At 42.5% G+C, this 21811-nt stretch overlaps 1 protein-coding gene across 3 annotated transcripts in view; it reads left to right on the top strand.

Moving 5' to 3' along the window:
• LOC138665263 (gastrula zinc finger protein XlCGF57.1-like) overlaps positions 1-16695 on the top strand; it is an 85785-nt gene extending 69090 nt beyond the window's left edge. For 2 of the 3 annotated variants that reach the window (XM_069752584.1, XM_069752582.1), the window contains 4 exons: positions 1721-1775; positions 10697-10794; positions 10925-11039; positions 13912-15393. In XM_069752584.1, coding sequence (XP_069608685.1) covers positions 1721-1775; positions 10697-10794; positions 10925-11039; positions 13912-15071 — 1428 coding nt within the window. In that variant the 3' untranslated portion in view covers positions 15072-15393. Of the gene's footprint in view, positions 1-1720; positions 1776-10696; positions 10795-10924; positions 11040-13911 lie in introns of all 3 variants that reach the window. The other variant, XM_069752581.1, reaches the window with a different exon arrangement.
• The last annotated feature ends 5116 nt before the right edge of the window (positions 16696-21811 follow it).

The raw sequence follows: 21811 nt of genomic DNA, 5'->3' as shown, positions 1-21811 counted from the left end.
TTATTTGCATATTATGGTGGAAAATAAGTATTTGGTCAGAAACAAAATTTCATCTCAATACTTTGTAATATATCCTTTGTTGGCAATGACAGAGGTCAAACGTTTTCTGGAAGTCTTCACAAGGTTGCCACACACTGTTGTTGGTATATTGGCCCATTCCTCCATGCAGATCTCCTCTAGAGCAGTGATGTTTTTGGCTTTTCGCTTGGCAACACGGACTTTCAACTCCCTCCAAAGGTTTTCTATAGGGTTGAGATCTGGAGACTGGCTAGGCCACTCCAGGACCTTGAAATGCTTCTTACGAAGCCACTCCTTCGTTGCCCTGGCGGTGTGCTTTGGATCATTGTCATGTTGAAAGACCCAGCCACGTTTCATCTTCAATGCCCTTGCTGATGGAAGGAGGTTTGCACTCAAAATCTCACGATACATGGCCCCATTCATTCTTTCATGTACCCGGATCAGTCGTCCTGGCCCCTTTGCAGAGAAACAGCCCCAAAGCATGATGTTTCCACCACCATGTTTTACAGTAGGTATGGTGTTTGATGGATGCAACTCAGTATTCTTTTTCCTCCAAACACGACAAGTTGTGTTTCTACCAAACAGTTCCAGTTTGGTTTCATCAGACCATAGGACATTCTCCCAAAACTCCTCTGGATCATCCAAATGCTCTCTAGCAAACTTCAGACGGGCCCGGACATGTACTGGCTTAAGCAGTGGGACACGTCTGGCACTGCAGGATCTGAGTCCATGGTGGCGTAGTGTGTTACTTATGGTAGGCCTTGTTACATTGGTCCCAGCTCTCTGCAGTTCATTCACTAGGTCCCCCCGCGTGGTTCTGGTATTTTTGCTCACCGTTCTTGTGATCATTCTGACCCCACGGGGTGGGATTTTGCGTGGAGCCCCAGATCGAGGGAGATTATCAGTGGTCTTGTATGTCTTCCATTTTCTAATTATTGCTCCCACTGTTGATTTCACTCCAAACTGGTTGGCTAGTGCAGATTCAGTCTTCCCAGCCTGGTGCAGGGCTACAATTTTGTTTCTGGTGTCCTTTGACAGCTCTTTGGTCTTCACCATAGTGGAGTTTGGAGTCAGACTGTTTGAGGGTGTGCACAGGTGTCTTTTTATACTGATAACAAGTTTAAACAGGTGCCATTACTACAGGTAATGAGTGGAGGAAAGAGGAGACTCTTAAAGAAGAAGTTACAGGTCTGTGAGAGCCAGAAATCTTGATTGTTTGTTTCTGACCAAATACTTATTTTCCACCATAATATGCAAATAAATTGTTAAAAAAACAGACAATGTGATTTTCTGGATTTTTTTTTCTCAGTTTGTCTCCCATAGTTGAGGTCTACCTATGATGTAAATTACAGACGCCTCTCATCTTTTTAAGTGGTGGAACTTGCACTATTGCTGACTGACTAAATACTTTTTTGCCCCACTGTGTGTATATGTGTGTGTATGTATGTGTATATATATATATATATATATATATATATATATATATATATATATATATATATATATATACACATATCCTTAAATATTTATACCCTTTAAACTATGATAAGCCCAAAATGCGTACATTAATGGGTTAATTGCTTTTTTGGCATTTATTAAGGATATGTGGTTTATAGTTGACATCTTATAGCTGAATGCATGTCTGAACAATTGAGGTCGCACTCGCCTGCTCTCACTTTTCAGTGTTTATTTTTCCATGCAGGATTGTGAGTATTTTGAAGACAATAGTGCCCTGTACCAGCCCCTCCCGTCACCAGGTAAGAATCTTTCATGCATCTTCCGAAACTGACCTATAGTAGGTTGACTTAAAAGGGATACCTATTCACATTTTCTGCTTAATTAAATGTATTTTTTGTAATTTACAGCTATTAAAATTGATGCACCATTCAAAAAAATATCAATCTTTCATCTTTTGCAATGCCCCCCCCCCCCCCCCCATGGTATTATTCCATCCGTGGGTGTTGTCAGTCAATCCCAATGGCCACTCCAGTGGCAGAGCATGTGCAGTTCCGCTCCCCCTGCTTACACAGGTCTGACAGCGGGTGCAGCTGAAGCAAAATGGTCTCACCTATACAGTACAGACCAAAAGTTTGGACATACCTTCTCATTTAAAGATTTTTCTGTATTTTCATGACTATGAAAATTGTACATTCACACTGAAGGCATCAAAACTATGAATTAACTCATATGGAATTATATACTTGGCAAAAAAGGTGTGAAACAACTGAAAATGTCTAATATTCTAGGTTCTTCAAAGTAGCCACCTTTTGCTTTAATGACTGCTTTGCACACTCTTGGCATTCTCTTGATGAGCTTCAAGATGTAGTCACCGGGACTGGTCTTCCAACAATCTTGAAGGAGTTCCCAGAGATGCTTAGCACTTGTTGGCCCTTTTGCCTTCACTCTGCGGTCCAGCTCACCCCAAACCATCTCGATTGGGTTCAGGTCTGGTGACTGTGGAGGCCAGGTCATCTGGCGTAGCACCCCATCACTCTCCTTCTTGGTCAAATAGCCCTAACACAGCCTGGAGGTGTGTTTGGGGTCACTGTCCTGTTGAAAAATAAATGATGGATCAACTAAGCGCAAACCGGAGGGAATAGCATGCCGCTGCAAGATGCTGTGGCAGCCATGCTGGTTCAGTATGCCTTCAATTTTGAATAAATCCCCAACAGTGTCACCAGCAAATCACCCCCACACCATCACAGCTCCTCCATGCTTCACGGTGGGAACCAGGCATGTAGAGTCCATCCGTTCACCTCTTCTGCGTCGCACAAAGACACGGTCATTGGAACCAAAGATCTCAAATTTGAACTCATCAGACCAAAGCACAGATTTCCACTGGTCTAATGTCCATTCCTTGTGTTCTTTAGCCCAAATAAGTCTCTTCTGCTTGTTACCGGTCCTTAGCAGTGGTTTGCTAGCAGCTATTTTACCATGAAGGCCTGCTGCACAAAGTCTCCTCTTAACAGTTGTTGTAGAGATGTGTCTGCTGCTAGAACTCTGTGTGGCATTGACCTGGTCCCTAATCTGAGCTGCTGTTACCTGCGATTTCTGAGGCTGATGACTCGGATAAACTTATCCTCAGAAGCAGAGGTGACTCTGGTCTTCCTTTACTGGGGCGGTCCTCATGTGAGCCAGTTTTCTTTGTAGCGCTTGATGGTTTTTGCCACTGCACTTGGGGACACTTTAAAAGTTTTCCCAATTTTTTGGACTGACTGACCTTCATTTCTTAAAGTAATGATGGCCACTCGTTTTTCTTTACTTAGCTGCTTTTTTCGTGCCATAATACAAATTCTAACAGACTATTCAGTAGGACTATCAGCTGTGTATCCACCAGACTTCTGCTCAACACAACTGATGGTCCCAACCCCATTTATAAGGCAAGAAATCCCACTTATTAGCCCCTTCCCGACCTTTGACGCATACGCTGCGTCATGAAAGTCGGTGCCATTCCGACCCATGACGCAGCGTATGCGTCATGGCGGAATCGCGTTCCTGCAGGCCGGGTGAAAGGGCTAACTGTAATTTCACCCGGCGTGCAGGGACAGGAGGAGTTGTACTTTAGCCCAGGGGGGGTGGCTTCACCCCCCCGTGGCTACGATCGCTCTGATTGGCAGTTTCACTTTCAACAGCCAATCAGAGCGATTTGTAATATTTCACCTAAAAAACTGGTGAAATATTACAATCCAGCCATGGCCGATGCTGCAATATCATCGGCCATGGCTGGAAACACTAATGTGCCCCCACCCCACCGATCGCCCCCCCCAGCCCCCCGATCTGTGGTCCGCTCCCCTCCGTCCTGTGCTCCGCTCCCCCGTCCTCCTGTCCGCTCCCCCCTTGCTCCAATCCCACCCCCCGTGCTCCAATCCCACCCCCCTGCACTCCGATTCACCCCCCTGCACACCGATCCACCCCCCCGCACACCGATCCACCCCCCGCACACCGATCCACCCGCCCGCACACCGATCCACCCCCCATGCTCCGATCCCACCCCCCGTGCTCCGACGCCCCCCCCCCCCCCGTGCCCTGATCTCCCCCCCCCTCCCGGCCGGCAGATTCGTTCCAGAGTGAATTTTGATCACTGTGATAAAACCTCACAGTGATCAAAATAAAAAAAAAACAGTAAATGACCCCCCCCCCCTTTCTTACCCCCATAGGTAGGGACAATAATAAAATAAAGATTTTTTTTTTCCCCCCACTAAGGTTGGAGTTAGAACTAGGGTTAGGGGTAGGGTTAGGGTAGGGTTAGGGGTAGGGTTAGGGTTAGGAATGTGCACACGTATTCTGGTCCTCTGCGGATTTTTCCGCAGCGGATTTCATAAATCCGCAGTGCTAAACCGCTGTGGATTTATCGCGGTTTTTCTGCGCATTTCACTGCGGTTTTACAACTGCGATTTTCTATTGGAGCAGTTGTAAAACCGCTGCGGAATCCGCAGAAGGAAGTGACATGCTGCGGAATGTAAACCCTTGCGTTTCCGTGCAGTTTTTCTGCAGCATGTGTACAGCGATTTTTGTTTCTCATAGGTTTACATTGAACTGTAAACTCATGGGAAACTGCTGCGGATCCGCAGCGTTTTCCGCAGCGTGTGCACATACCTTTAGAATTAGGCTATGTGCACACGGTGCAGATTTGGCTGCGGATCCGCAGCGGATTGGCCGCTGCGGATCCGCAGCAGAGTTCCATCAGGTTTACAGTACCATGTAAACATATGGAAAACCAAATCCGCTGTGCCCATGGTGCGGAAAATACCACGCGGAAACGCTGCGTTGTATTTTCCACAGCATGTCAATTCTTTGTGCGGATTCCGCAGCGTTTAACACCTGTTCCTCAATAGGAATCCGCAGGTGAAATCCGCACAAAAAACACTGGAAATCCGCGGAAAATCCGCAGGTAAAACGCAGTGCCTTTTACCCGCGGATTTTTCAAAAATGATGCTGAAAAATCTCACACGAATCTGCAACGTGGGCACATAGCCTTAGGGTTAGGGTTGGGTTGGAATTAGGGTTGTGGTTAGGGTTAGGGGTGTGTTGGGGTTAGGGTTGGGGTTAGGGTTGTGATTAGGGTTACGGCTACAGTTGGGATAAGGGTTAGGGGTGTGTTGGAGTTAGAATTGAGGGGTTTCCACTGTTTAGGCACATCAGGGGGTCTCCAAACGCAACATGGCGCCACCATTGATTCCAGCCAATCTTGCATTCAAAAAGTCAAATGGTGCTCCCTCACTTTGAGCCCCGACGTGTGCCCAAACAGTGGTTTACCCCCACATATGGGGTACCAAAAAGGCTTCATGGAGTACATACCAGTCACCCAAACGATAATGATATTATTACTCCCAATAGGGACTTAGTTACTAATATATAGAAAGAAACAGGGGGACTGGATAAGACCATCATGGACAAAACTGCATATTCACAAAGAACAGCCCACTAAGAAAAAACGCAGTCATACGTCCAAATAGATATAAATTACAAAAATCTTTATTAAACATGACAAGTATAAAAACAGCAGATAGGGATACTTCCCCGTGCCACCCTCAGCACATACGCACAGGACGGAGGCGGATATTGGTATGCATATCATATGCCAAAACAGTATACATGTATAGCCAGGGACCCTATAAGGTGCATATTACTAGATAAATACCATCATTCACTTTTAGTCAGCCTGATCATATCACCATACAGAATGTAAGTATAGGGGACATACATACCAATAAGAGTAATGACCACAGTATACCGCACGTCCGTCCACCCCTGGGGTACCAGCATACTCCGGACAAACTGTGCAACAATTACTGGGGTCCAATTTCTCCTGTTACCCTTGAGAAAATAAAAAATTGCTTGCTAAAACATCATTTTTGAGGAAAGAAAAATGATTTTTTATTTTCACGGCTCTGCGTTGTAAACGTCTGTGAAGCATTTGGGGGTTCAAAGTGCTCACCACATATCTAGATAAGTTCCTTGGGGGGTCTAGTTTACAAAATGGGGTCACTTGTGGTGGGTTTCTACTGTTTAGGCACACCAGGGGCTCTGCAAACGCAACGTGATGTCCACAGACCATTCCATCAAAGTCTGCATTTCAAAAGTCACTACTTCCCTTCTGAGCCCCGACGTGTGCCCAAACAATGGTTTACCCCCACACATCGGGTATCAGCGTACTCAGGAGAAACTGGACAACAACTTTTGGGGTCCAATTTCTCCTGTAACCCTTGGGAAAATAAAAATTTCTGGGCTAAAAAATTATTTTTGAGGAAAGAAAACGTATTTATTATTTTCACGGCTCTGCGTTATAAACTTCTGTGAAGCACTTGGGGATTGAAAGTGCTCACCACATATCTAGATAAGTTCCTTTCGGGGTCTAGTTTCCAAAATAGGGTCACTTGTGGGGGGTTTCTACTGTTTAGCCACATCAGGGGCTCTGCAAACGCAACGTGACGCCCGTAGAGCATTCCATCAAAGTCTGCATTTCAAAACGTCACTACTTCACTTCCGAGCCCCGGCATGTGCCCAAACAGTAGTTTACCCCCACATATGGGGTATCACCGTACTCAAGAGAAACTGGACAACAAATATTGGGGTCAAATTTCTCCTGTTACCCTTGGGAAAATAAAAAATTGCGGGCTAAAAAATCATTTTTGAGAAAATATTTTTTTTTTTTTTTATTTTCATGGCTCTGCGTTATAAACTTCTGTGAAGCACTTGAGGGTTCAAAGTGCTCACCACACATCTAGATTAGTTCCTTTGGGGGTCTAGTTTCCAAAATGGGGTCATTTGTGGGGGATCTCCAATGTTTAGGCACACAGGGGCTCTCCAAACGCGACATGGTGTCCGCTAATGATTGGAACTAATTTTCCATTTAAAAAGCAAAATGGCGTGCCTTCCCTTCTGAGCCCTGCCGTGCGCCCAAACAGTGGTTTACCCCACATATGGGGTATCTGCGTACTTAGAACAAACTGGACAACAAAATTTGTGGTCCAATTTCTCCTATTACCCTTGGCAAAATAGGAAATTCCAGGCTAAAAAATCATTTTTGAGGAAATAAAAATTATTTTTTATTTTCATGGCTCTGCGTTATAAGCTTCTGTGAAGCACCTGGGGGTTTAAAGTGCTCAGTATGTATCTAGATAAGTTCCTTGGGGGGTCTAGTTTCCAAAATGGGGTCACTTGTGGGGGAGCTCCAATGCATAGGCACACAGGGGCTCTCCAAACGCGACATGGTGTCCGCTAACAATTGGAGCTAATTTTCCATTCAAAAAGTCAAAAGGCACGCCTTCCCTTCCGAGCCCTGCCGTGTGCCCAAACAGTGGTTTACCCCCACATATGAGGTATCGGCGTACTCGGGAGAAATTGCCCAAAAAAATTTAGGATCTATTTAATCCTATTGCCCATGTAAAAATTAAAAAAATTGAGGCGAAAAGAAATTTTTTGTGAAAAAAAAAGTACTTTTTCATTTTTACGGATCAATTTGTGAAGCACCTGGGGGTTTAAAGTGCTCACTATGCATCTAGATAAGTTCCTTGGGGCGTCTAATTTCCAAAATGGGGTCACTTGTGGGGGAGCTCCAATTTTTAGGCACACGGGGGCTCTCCAAATGTGACATGGTGTCCGCTAAAGAGTGCAGCCAATTTTTCATTCAAAAAGTCAAATGGCGCTCCTTCCCTTACAAGCCCTGCCGTGCGCCCAAACAGTGGTTTACCCCCACATATGAGGTATCAGCGTACTCAGGACAAATTGGACAACAACTTTCGTGGTTCAGTTTCTCCTTTTACCATTGGGAAAATAAAAAAATTGTTGCTCAAAGATAATTTTTGTGACTAAAAAGTTAAATGTTCATTTTTTCCTTCCATGTTGCTTCTGCTGCTGTGAAGCACCTGAAGGGTTAATAAACTTCTGGAATGTGGTTTTGTGCACCTTGAGGGGTGCAGTTTTTAGAATGGTGTCACTTTTGGGTATTTTCAGCCATATAGACCCCTCAAACTGACTTCAAATGTGAGGTGGTCCCTAAAAAAAAAGGTTTTGTAAATTTCGTTGTAAAAATGAGAAATCGCTGGTCAAATTTTAACCCTTATAACTTCCTAGCAAAAAAAAATTTTGTTTCCAAAATTGTGCTGATGTAAATTAGACGTGTGGGAAATGTTATTTATTAACTATTTTGTGTCATATAACTCTCTGGTTTAACAGAATAAAAATTCAAAATGTGAAAATTGCAAAATTTTCAAAATTTTCGCCAAATTTCCGTTTTTATCACAAATAAACACAGAATTTATTGACCTAAATTTACCACTAACATGAAGCCCAATATGTCACAAGAAAACAATCTCAGAACCGCTAGGATCCATTGAAGCGTTCCCGAGTTATTACCTCATAAAGGGACACTGGTCAGAATTGCAAAAAATAACAAGGTCTTTAAGGTCGAAATAGGCTGGGTCATGAAGGGGTTAAACCTGACAGGGCACACCTGTGAAGTGAAAATCATTTCCGATGACCACCTCTTGAAGCTCATCAAGAGAATGCCAAGAGTGTGCAAAGCAGTCATCAAAGCAAAAGGTGGCTACTTTGAAGAGCCTAGAATATAAGACATACAGTCATGGCTAAAAGTATTGACACCTCTGCAATTGTGTCCGATAATGCTCATTTTCTTCCTGAAAATGATTGCAAACACAAATTATGTGGTATTATCTTCATTTAATTTGTCTTAAATGAAAAAAACACAAAAGAGAATGAAGCAAAAAGCAAAACATTGATCATTTCACACAAAACTCCAAAAATGGGCCAGACAAAAGTATTGGCACCCTCAGCCTAATACTTGGTTGCACAACCTTTAGCCAAAATAACTGCGACCAACCGCTTCCGGTAACCATCAATGAGTTTCTTACAATGCTCAGCTGGAATTTTAGACCATTCTTCTTTGGCAAACTGCTCCAGGTCCCTGATATTTGAAGGGTGCCTTCTCCAAACTGCCATTTTTAGATCTTTCCACAGGTGTTGTATGGGATTCAGGTCTGGACTCATTGCTGGCCACCTTAGAAGTCTCCAGTGTTTTCTCTCAAACCACTTTCTAGTGCTTTTTGAAGTGTGTTTTGGGTCATTGTCCTGCTGGAAGACCCATGACCTCTGAGGGAGACCCAGCTTACTCACACTGGGCCCTACATTATGCTGCAAAATTTGTTGGTAGTCTTCAGACTTCATAATGCCATGCACACAGTCAAGCAGTCCAGTGCCAGAGGCAGTAAAGCAACCCCAAAACATCAGGGAACCTCCGCCATGTTTGACTGTGGGGACTGTGTCCTTTTCTTTGAATGCCTCTTTTTTTTTTTTTTTCTCCTGTAAACTCTATGTTGATGCCTTTGCCCAAAAAGCTCTACTTTTGTCTCATCTGACCAGAGAACATTCTTCCAAAACGTTTTAGGCTTTTTCAGGTAAGCTTTGGTAAACTCCAGCCTGGCTTTTTTATGTCTCGGGGTAAGAAGTGGGGTCTTCCTGGGTCTCCTACCATACAGTCCCTTTTCATTCAGACGCCGACGGATAGTACGGGTTGACACTGTTGTACCCTCGGACTGCAGGGCAGGTTGAACTTGTTTGGATGTTAGTCGAGGTTCTTTATCCAACATCCGCACAATCTTGCGTTGAAATCTCTTGTCAGTTTTTCTTTTCTGTCCACATCTAGGGAGGTTAGTCACAGTGCCATGGGCTTTAAACTTCTTGATGACACTGCGCAAGGTAGACACAGGAACATTCAGGTCTTTGGAGATGGACTTGTAGCCTTGAGATTGCTCATGCTTTCTCACAATTTGGTTTCTCAAGTCCTCAGACAGTTCTTTGGTCTTCTTTCTTTTCTCCATGCTCAATGTGGTACACACAAGGATACAGAACAGAGGTTGAGTCAACTTTAATCCATGTCAACTGGCTGCAAGTGTGATTTAGTTATTGCCAACACCTGTTAGGTGCCACAGGTAAGTTACAGGTTCTGTTAATTACACAAATTAGAGAAGCATCACATGATTTTTCGAACAGTGCCAATACTTTTGTCCACCCCCTTTTTATGTTTGGTGTGGAATTATATCCAATTTGGCTTTAGGACAATTCTTTTTGTGTTTTTTTTCATTTAAGAACAATTAAATGAAGATAATAATAATAACAGAATTTGTGTTTGCAATCATTTTCAGGAAGAAACTGAGTATTATCTGACAGAATTGCAGGGGTGTCAATACTTTTGGCCACAACTGTAGATGTTAGATTGTTATGCACAGACAATGTTCCCTCAATCACACATGTCCAGGACATGCAGTCGTTTTGTTTCTTACTCGATTAATGTTGTTAGGTTGAGTTCATACTTCTTCACTTGAAGTATGTTGTTAAAGATTTTGATGCATAACTCGATTTTATTCATAGGTTGTCTTTTTGCCACACCTCTGGATGTTTGCATGAATGTAGTTTTTTTTGTTTTTTTTCACCTGAACTGAATAGCTGTATTGACATTAACCCAGAATCGTAAGTCTTGCGCTATACTTCATTTCTTGGTAAGGTAGCTAGCACTTGTATTATAAAGCTGGAGGCAGATAACACAGGACCCATCACTGACAATAAGTGATGGACTTGGGATTCCCACCCCTGCACTGTGACTCCCACCACTGGACAAAGAGCGTGCACACGAAAGTCCCATGCTTTTATTTTGTCATAGATGGATCCAGTGACAGAAGTACATCGGATCGAAGTCACAGTCCTCTGTCTCCACAGGTTTGTGTAGATGAAGATCCTGATGATCCTCCAATAAACCAGGTATTTAGTGTTCCCAAATGCCAACGTATTTTTGTAACTAAAGCTTCATTGAATCCTTTAAAGAACCTTTAGGGAAATATTTGTACCCATTTTTTTGCTGAAATCAAAACATATTATTTTGTCTTTTCAGGCTGACGATATGATTGACATCAAAATTGAAGTAGCCGAGGAAGAAGACGAGGATGCATATCTCATTGATGAGAGCCAAATTAAGGAAGAGGAAATAATGGTAGACATTGGCACAGGTAAGTGATAACCATGGAATAAATACCGTATATACTCGAGTATAAGCCGACCCGAGTACCAGCTCGAGACCCCTAATTTTGCCACAAAAAACGGGAACAGGTGAATATCACATGGCTCACCCTCCCCCGTCATACTCACCCTATCCTGGCGCAGTCTCTCTGTATGTCCCTGCTTCTCTGATGGCCTCCGGCGTGCGCCGGCAGCTTGTTCCTGTGTTCAGCGGTCACGTGGTACCGCTCATTAAAGTAATGAATATGCGCTCCACCCCTATGGGAGTGAAGTCGCGTCCATATTCATTACTTTAATGAGCGGTACCACGTGACCACTGTTTACAGGAAGAGCTGCTGGCACTGGAGTCCATCAGAGAAGCAGGGACTTTCAGAGACCGAATCGGGAGCAGGTGAGCATGATGTGACAGCTGCCGCTCCCCCGCCGACGCCTTGGGACAATGACTCGAGTATAAACCGAGAGGGGCACTTTCAGCCTAAAAAAATCTAATCTCGGTTTATACTCGAGTATATAAGGTAAGCTATTTTATCATTCTTTATACGATTTTCTTAATCCACTCCAATGTTTCTATAATGGGCAGGTTTGGGAAAAAACTCCTATAATAGAGACGTATTTAACTCCGCATATATTTTATGTCTCTTCCCTGCTTTCTTCAACATATGGTGAGCGCGCCTTAGCACTTTGTTATATTGCAAGAGGAACTGAGTAAATTGATACATAGGTTTGTGAGAAAAGATTCAGTATAACCTGTGTTTTCATTATTTAATTGTCTGCTCTTTCTGGGATTTTCAGGATGGCCCACTGGACTATCAGTGACTGACAGCTGTCTCTGCATGCACCCAAAGAAATCTGCCAGTCACTGATAGGACCGCCCACTGGACTGAAAATCCCAGAAAGAGCAGAGGTCTAAATGATAAAACCATCGGTTATACTTTTTTTTTTTCTCTTAAAACTGCACAACTCGGCTATTCCTGTCCTATAACATGGTGCCTGCAGATTAGACTGCATTTTCACAGTAACCGGTTCCTTTTAAAAGGACTCTGTCAGCACAGAATGACTGTGCCAACCCTCCCTCTTCTTTGATTGATAACTCTGGCTTCATAGAATCTGAGGACAACTAGCAGGTGGAAAGGTGTAATTAAATGATTGGTCACGCCATGAAGCACTGAGCGCCTGTACTTCATGTGAACCGTCATTCTGTGTTGACAGAGTCCTTTTTAACCCCTTTCTGACCTCGGATGGCATAGTACGTCCAAGGTCAGAACCACCTGCTTTGATGTGGGCTCCGGCAGTGAGCCCGCATCAAAGCCGGGACATGCCAGATGTTTTGAACAGCTGACATGTGCGCGCAATAGCGGCAGGTGGAATCGCGATCCACCCGCCGCTATTAACTAGTTAAATGCTGCTGTCAAACACTGATAGTGGCATTTAACTAGCGCTTCTGGCCATCGGGACGGAAATGAGTGCATCGTTGTCCCCCGTCACGTGATCGGGGGTCAGCGATGCGTCGGCATGACAACCAGAGGTCTCTTGAAGACCTCTATGGTTGTTAATGCCGGATTGCTGTGAGGACCACCCTGTAGTTGGCGCTCATAGCAATGCAGTAAATGTACTACATAGGAGTGATCTATGCATCACTCCTATGTAGCAGAGCCGATTGAGTTGTGCCAGCTTCTAGCCTCCCATGGAGGCTGTTGAAGCATGGCAAAAGTAAAAAAAAAAAGTTTAAATCTCCTCCCTTTCGCCCCATTCAAAATAAAACAATAAAAAAAGTCAAACCTATACATATTTGGTATCCCTGCATTCAAAATTGCTCGATCTATCAATAAAAAAAATTAACCTGATCCCTAAATGGCGTAGCAAGAAAAAAATTGGAAACGCCAGCGACGTTTTTTGGTCGCCGCGACATTGCATTAAAATGCAGTAGCAGGTGATCAAAAGAACGTATCTGCATCAAAATGGTATCATTAAAAGCATCAGCTCGGCCCACAAAAATTAAGCCCTCACCCGGCCCAGATCACGAAAAATGGAGACACCACGATTGTTGGAAAATTGCGCGATTTTAAAAAAAAAAAAATTATTTTTTTTGTTTTAGCAAAGTTTGGAATTTTTTTTTACCACTTAGACACCAAACATGTCTTTTTTTATCTATCAACTCCTAATGACCTGGAGAATCAAAATGGCATATCAGTTTTAGCATTTAGTGAATCTAGCAAAAAAGCCAAACAAAACAAGTGTGGGATTGCACTTTTTTTGCAATTTCACCGCACTTGGAATTTTTTTCCGTTTTCTAGTACACGGCATGCTAAAACTAATGATGTAGTTCAATAGTACAACTTGTCCCGCAAAAAATAAGCCCTCACGTGGCCATATTGACAGAAAAATAAAAGAAGTTACGGCTCTGGGAAGGAGGGGAGTGAAAAACAAAAACGCAAAACCGAGAAAAGCTGGGGTCAAGAAGTGGTTAAAGGCAATTTGTCAGCACAGAATGACTGTTCAAACCAAGAACAGATGCTCTGTGCACCCATGGCATAGCTAAATAGTTCAGTTTACTTTTCCACCTACTTGTTTTCGGTCTACATCCACCCTCTTGTTTGACAGCTTTGGCTTTATAAAGGCAGAGATACACATATTGCAGATGCTATTACTTTTATGGGGATGAGATGTCCATTTTCAAGTAGATCTTGATCTTATGGATAAGTTAAACTGTTATTGTTTTTGTAAAGAAATGTATCTCCCTAGATGTGTAGCTGAGACTTTAAAGGCACTTTGTCAGCACATGACTGTTCGGGTGCACCCTTGGTGTGGCCAAACATTTAACTGCACCTTACCACCTGCTTGTATTTCATCTTTTGCAATTAGGTACTCACAGAGATGCGTCAGATGAGCAGCTCTTGTCTTCGGATTGTAAAAGTGAAGATAATGACTTTTCACAAGATTCTACAGAAGAAAACTCAGTTACACCTCAAGTCTTGGACACTACAGATCAGTCCCCTGATTTATCACATTATGAGCAACATTCTTTTGAGAAGTCATTTACTGACACTCAAGGTGCAGATCACAGTATGGACAAAATCTACACGTGTTCTGAATGTGGTAAATGTTTTACGACAAAACTTTTCTTGCTCCGACATCAGAAAACGCACTCAAAAAAGATTCTGTTTTCATGCTCTGACTGTGGAAAATGCTTTATACATAAATCAGAACGCACTCGGCATGAAAGAATTCATACCGGAGAGAAGCCTTTTTCATGCTTTGACTGTGGAAAAAGTTTTCCCCACAAATCGGAACTTGTTCGACATGAGAGAATTCACACAGGTGAGAAGCCATTTTCATGCTCTGACTGTGGGAAGAGTTTCAGGCAGAAATCTGACTTTCTGAAGCATCAGAGAATTCACACCGGTGAAAAGCCGTTTTCATGTACAGAGTGTGGGAAATATTTTACACAAAAGTCTAATCTTGTCGAACACCAGAAAATTCACACTGGTGAGAAACCATTTGCATGTTCAATTTGTATGAAAAGTTTTGCAAGGAAAGCAGAACTTGGTAAACATCTGAGAATCCACACAGGAGAGAAGCCCTTTTTATGTTCTCAGTGCGGGAAACGCTTTACACACAAATCTGAACACATACGACATGAACGAATTCACAAGGGGGAGAAGCCATTTTCATGTTTTGAATGTGGATACAGCTTTGCAATGAAATCTGAATTGGTTAAACATCAGAGAATCCATACAGGAGAGAAGCCGTTCTCTTGTCCAGATTGTGGGAAATGTTTTACTCAAAAGTCTACTCTTGTCACTCATCAAAGAACACATACAGGAGAGAGGCCATTCATGTGTTTGGAGTGCGGAAAGGGGTTTACCCAGAAATCGGATCTTGGAAAACATCTAAGAATACACACGGGGGAGAAGCCATTTACTTGCTCTGAATGTGGGAGATGTTTTGCAAGGAAACCTGAACTTCTCACCCATGAGAGAAGTCATAAATATGAGAACACTAGCACAGTGTTAGATGAATAGAAATTTAGAAATTTACTATCTATTACTCTTAGACAAGCAATTTTCATATATTGAATGTTGTAGTTCTTTTGGTTCTTCTGTTTTTAGTGTCCCTCCCCACCACTATATTTATCTTCATAGAAACAAACATATGAAAATGCACCTTCTTAAATTTTATTTCTGTAAAATGCTTTATTTTTTAACATTAATGGTTTTCAATGTAAAATACATTAATTTGAGAGTGAGATATTGTTTTCCCTTCATAAATATGATTGAGATGATTCCTTCACCATAATTAAATATACCTTTGAGCTGGGAAACAATATAAGTTTGTGTGTGACTGATCAATCCGAAAGTGAGTATTGGCATGCGATTCATACATGTTATTACTTCACTTCCATAGATGCTTTAATAGCACCAGTGACAGCTCCTGTTTTCTATATGCCTCAGGTGTCCATGTCCTGACAACACATTGTAGTCAATTTTCCTAAAACATGGATTATCCCATCAATTCAACTGATGCCAGCAATATTGAAGGAAAAGTATTGTGGATTATTTCTGACTGCTCAACCTTAAAGTGGTTTTCCAAACTAGGCGTTCAAGTCTACAGTCACTGTATTTTACTGCAGATGTATGAATTCTCACAGCGCACAAAACGCTCTGTCATGATTTTACTTTGTTTAGAGCGGGTAAGCCCTTGACCACAAGTCGCACACCTTCGCTCAATACAAGTGAATTGAATGAGGCTGGACATGTCTTGGAATTTGGCCAAAAGTATGCAATCGCATACTTGTGATCACATTGCCACCTGCTCCTGGCAAATCCTGACTGCAAATATGAACACCATGTCTGGACAACCCTTCTAACATGATCAAAATACTTGTTTCCATAGTTCATAATCTTCAGCTTTCCCAGGATTTTTCTGCAGTGCATTAAAGGGGTTACCTGGGACTCTAAAAAAAAAATTTACTAAATTTACTAAGAACTAACAGCTGTTAACCATCTGCCTGCCGCCGACCTCTGCTGGTCGAGTGTTCACAGACCGCTTCTGCCAGCAATCCTACAGCCTCTGCTGAAAGAGCATTTTCTTCTCTTCCGCTCTGTTGACAGGGCGTGACTGCCGATATCATGTTGATTGACAGTCAGCTGTCTATCAGCAAGACTTTAGTTGTCGCACCCATTCAACAGAGCTGCCTGAAAGAGAAGAACTGCTCAGTTGACATGAAGCATCAAAATCACTGGCAGGAGCAGTCAAAGACTGCTCTGACAGTGTGGATAGAACAAGCAAGTTGTTGGCAACTACCTGCCTGTTATTTTGTTAATTTTATTGTAAAAAAAAAAAAATAGTCCTGGATAAACCATTTAAGTGATGTGACCAAGAAAATGTGAGAAACTATGTTCACAGTATCATATTTTCAGTCCCAGTGCTGTCAGTGGAATAAAAAGTGACACCACATTGACAACACAAGGACCAATTGTTATTCAATTGGGCTGTTCAGATGACCTTTTATTTACATGGTCCAAAAGTGTCTGTGTCAGGAAAAAAATGATATGAGACTTGTCTATTCAAGTCTTTGTGCAAAAAAAATAAATCTGATCCCATATGGATCACCTGTATAGCATCCAGTTTTTACATACATATTGCTGTTCTTAGCATGGGAAATTGTTTTTAGTCTTATAAACTTTACTCACTGCTGGTGTATAAAAGATAATGCCACATGGATGACAATACAGATGAAAATACAGATGAAAAATCGTCCTTTTTCTTAATGAAAATTCGACTTTTATATTATATGCTCGTCTGAATTTAGCTTAAGATGTGATTATTATTACAAAGCTCTGAATGCTGGCCAAGGACAGACTGTGGAGACAGTCATGCAATACAATTGAGCCAGAAAACATTCCATATTATAAATCAATGCAGATTTAGAAAATCCCCAACATTAATCAAATAAACATGAAATAAACACTACTATTCCAAAGTGTAAAACATAATGATTCAAAGGCTTTGCAAAATTATAGCTCTGTTTAACCTCAAACATAGACATCATATTATAAATCTGTATATTACAGTGTATGAGCCCTTCAAAGGGAATCTGTAACCCCGGGACATATATGACCTATTGCTATGGGCATACAGGTAATAGAAATGTTAAACTAGTCCTACCTGTATGCCTCATATTAATGGTCTTGTTGCTGAAAAATTTTATATTTTTTCCTTATGGTAATGATTTCTTCCATACTCCGGGGCATTCAGTGCTTTAAATAAATCCCTGCCTCCTGTCTTCATTACAATACTTCTTCTTCCCCCCCAATGCACGTCAGTTATGGCCTCGGAAGCCTGCGCCCTGCACTTCCTCAGAAATACATACCTCATCCTGCAGTTTGTCAGCCCTACCATTCAATCCACTCATAATAGAATGAATAAGCATGGAAGCGGAGCTCTTGTCTACGGTGAGACACACACACATACACTAAATACAGATACCACTGATGCATATTAATGCAAACTACTCATAGGGATACACCCTACAATGGACATGAGAAATAACAGGGTAAAACTCCTCTACGAGATAAATCCTACAGAAAAACTATGGAGTATCAAAAACCCAAAAAGCGTAACAAGCTAAAAAGCGTAACAAATTTTATTAGATATAATCATGACATAAAAATAGCAGACATAACATACAAGGGACACGTATAGTACATGTACGGCAGACAACAAACACTGCAAGTAACACCTAGGGCATAGAGAGGACAGGAGCAAAATGGCTATTAGAAGCATATCAGTCCATCATAGATATGTTAGTAAAGTGCACAGTGCTTTTAAGGGACATGCATATACCTAATACCGCCATATATATTGATACTAATCAGACCTAAAATAGGTAGAAATAATGATAATAGATCTCTGCCAATCTTACCCAAAACCAGTGGTGCCAGTGTGTGTCCAGCGGCCCCGACGTGCGTTTTGCGTGAGCTTCCTCGGAGGGTCGTATTTGTGTGCTTACCTGGGGTTATATTTAAGGGCATATCGACAGCTGCGGCGACCGTGCTGCACAATGATTGGCGCATGCGCACCGCCATAATCTGGGACGCTGCACACAACACCTCCGGCACTTCCGGCATGCAGAGCAGGCCGAGAGAAAACCCTCCAGACGACATTTCCTGCTCCGCCGCAAATGGATGCCGGAGATGATGGTCAGTAAGCCCCACCGTGGCGCGCATGCGCGCGTGCAGTAACGGCCATTTTACTCAAGGGAACCACTGATGGCAGCAGGAAGAATACCAATCTCGTGAAACAAACAAAAAGGTGACCGTGATGTCAAAAGGGAATAATTCCCTACCCAAATACCCTCAGACTCAAACAGTTGACAGTATGTGCCAGCTGTCATAATATATAACTAAAGTGCAAAAAGTGCATATGAAAGAATAGCAGCCCTTTGCCGTGAGTGAAGCTATGAGGACAACAGGGCAGGACAAGAATGTGAAGATACTAAATAAATAAGCGTGATGTAAAGGGGGATAATTCCCAACCCACACTCCCTCAAGGTCATACTATAGTGGGTATGTGCCAACATGGAGATTATATCTCACAATATATGTACAATATATAAGAGATAATGTGCACAAAGTGCACGTGCATAACAATTAGAATAACAGACACGTAATATGCTAGTCGTACAACAATCCACGTGCACAGAACTAAATAATGGTAATATAGTACACATATAAAAACTACACTGTGTATTAAAAATAAACAAAACATAAAAAACAGAGAAACATAAAAAACATATATCACAGCTATATTCCTACTGCCATAAAGCGCCCTCAAGTTTATAAGTAGAGGACAAAAAAGCCACACACACACAGTCAGTAACTAGTTAAATTCTTTTTCCAATCTTTTCGTCCATCAGGATGTGCTGCTGTCAAGATGTCCAGATGTCACATGCTAAGCCCAGAAGAACAGACAATGATGAAGATGGATACGTGCAATACAGGTACTACAAATAAACATAAAAACACACAAAATTAAAATCCAAAGACAGGAGATCAGAGCGAACCCAACACTTGAGATTTATAGAAAAGACGCAAAGCTCAGCTGTTCATTAAGACCATGTGGGGCCATAGTGCCCAACACAGATATCCATCGACATTCCAACTGAGCCAGTTTTTTCTTCAAATCCCCACCTCTTATTCCACCCCTAACATGATCTATCCCAAAGACTTTTAGGTCCTTAGGATTGCATCCGTGGTACTGCTTGAAATGTCTCGGTATAGACTTCAGAGGTACATCATCACCCGCTTCTTTAGCTGCCATAATGTCCCTGATGTGTTCCCGGGTCCTGACTCTCAACTCCCGTGAGGTCAGTCCGACATAGGGAAGGCCGCATGTACATATTGCCATGTAGACCACAAATGTGGTACTACAGGAAATGTAATCTGTGATTTTAAATTCTTTTTTACCATCTGCAGAAGCAAATGATAGTGTCCTCACATGATTCCGACATGCCAAGCAGTCCCCACATGGGAAAAAATCCCACTTTCTTTTCCCAGTACCAAAGGTAGATGGCATCTTGGAAACGTAGTGGCTTTTGACCAAGATATCTCTCAGATTTTTTGATCTCCTGGCTGTCATAAGCGGTTCATCTGAGAGGTATTTGGCCAAAACGGGTTCTGTTCTAAGAATGGGCCAATGTCTCCTCAAGATGTTCCTCATTTTTCCCCACTGATGGTTAAATGTGGAGATATATCTAATTTTCCCATCCTTCTTCTTTTTCATTTTGGGTTGTTGCGATAAAAGGTCACATCTTTTCTGATTCTTGGCCCGAGTGAAACCTCATTTAATGCTCCTATTGCTATACCCACGTGACCGAAATCTCTCCCCAAGGTCCGCAGATTGTCTCGCGAATGCCTCCTCAGTAGAACATATCCTCCTCATCCTTAAAAACTGCCCTATAGGGATAGCTCCAATTGTGGAGCTATTGTGGGACGAGGAGGCATGGAGAAGTGCATTAACCGAGGTGTCCTTTCTGAATACGTCCGTACCAATGGAGCCATCAGTCTGAATCTGCAGCATGATATCAAGAAAAGAGATGCTCACCCCACTAAAATTATACGTGAGCCTGATGTTGAGGCTGTTACGGTTCAAATCCTGCATAAACAAATGAAGATGTTCGACCGGCCTTTGCCAAATAAACAGAATATCATCAATATACCGATACCACCCCAGTACTTGGGGGGTGGAGTGTGCACCTCCGAACAGGGTCCTTTCCCAGTATCCCAAGAATAAATTTGCATACGAAGGCGCACACGCCGCCCCCATCGCAGTACCGCGACTCGAGGTAGTATCGGTCCTTAAAAGTAAAACAATTGTGTGTTAGGATGAACCGCAAGAGCCTCAACACCAGGCCCACCACATCTGAGTCAATATTACTCGATTCCAGATAGAAAGTTCCAGCCTCCATCCCATCATCATGATGGATGGAGGTATATAATGTTTCAATATCTGCTGTGACCAGTACCATGTCTGGCTCCAAGGACAGACCATCCAATCTCCTCAGGACGTCCGTTGTGTCCCTGACATAGGAGGGCAAAGTCTCCACCTGTGACCTTAAATAATAATCTATGTATTTACACACTGGGTCACACAGCCCCCCTATGCCAGAGACAATCGGACGCCCCGGGGGATTCACAGAGTCCTTGTGGACCTTGGGGAGAAGGTAAAACGTGGGCATAATAGGGCATTCCACTACTAAACCATCAAATGTTTTTTTACTGATGGTTCCCTGATATAGAGATTCCTCCAAAATTTCCATAAGTCCCCTCATAAATTTAGGTAGAGGATTGTGGGGAAGCAAAGTATAGGTATCCTTGTTGCGAGCTGTTTAAATGCCTCTTTTTCATATTTCCCAATAGGCCATATAACCACGTTCCCCCCTTTATCAGATGGTTTTATAACCACATCCTGCAGGTCACGTATTTCCCGCAGTGCTGTTCTCTGACTGCGTGTAAGATTATCTTTCTTATTTCTGTTGCTAATAGTTTTTAGATCAGCAGCCACAAGATTGGTGAATATTTCCACCTGAGGGCATAATGACAAAGGGGGGAACGTGGTTGACTTGGGAAAAATTGATGGAGGAGGCATACCTGTAGGAGGATAGGCAGATTCGTTTTCCAATTCTTCCAAAATGGCGATAGTCTCTTGTTCAGAAACCAGAGTCCCCTCAGATGAAGATCGGGAATGAAGTTTTTTCAAAACAAGTTTTCGTGCAAATAAATTCAAGTCTTTTAATGCTGTAAAGTAATCATAGTTATTGCATGGGGAGAATGAAAGACCGAGACCCAGAACCTCACATTGAGTCTCTGTGAGAGTGTGTTGTGACAAATTTATTACCTCAAGTGTGGCGTTCTTGGGTCTCTTGTCTTTCTGAGGGGATGTGGGGGACTTTCCTTTTGTTACCATATCTGGTAACTTTCTGCCACCGATCTTTATTATATCCTTCCTCTCTGGTCCTACGCTTCCCTTTTCTTCTCTTTTCTCGTCAATAGATGACACTGACGAGAAGGAAACAGATCTAGCTCTTGAAGCAGATCTCCTGTTGGGCTGATTACTCCTCCACCTGTATACTCTGTTATTTTTAGCATCTGAAACATCACGCTGATATTTTTTGGTTTTCAGGGATACAATTTCTTTCTCCCATTTCTGAATATCTATATCAAGCTCATTTTTAAAGGAGATGTTAGTCTCTGGGGTGAGG

Source organism: Ranitomeya imitator, chromosome 2 (assembly GCF_032444005.1).
Source record: "Ranitomeya imitator isolate aRanImi1 chromosome 2, aRanImi1.pri, whole genome shotgun sequence".
Classification (NCBI taxonomy): domain Eukaryota; kingdom Metazoa; phylum Chordata; class Amphibia; order Anura; family Dendrobatidae; genus Ranitomeya; species Ranitomeya imitator.
This window is presented reverse-complemented; position numbering and strand designations above follow the sequence as displayed.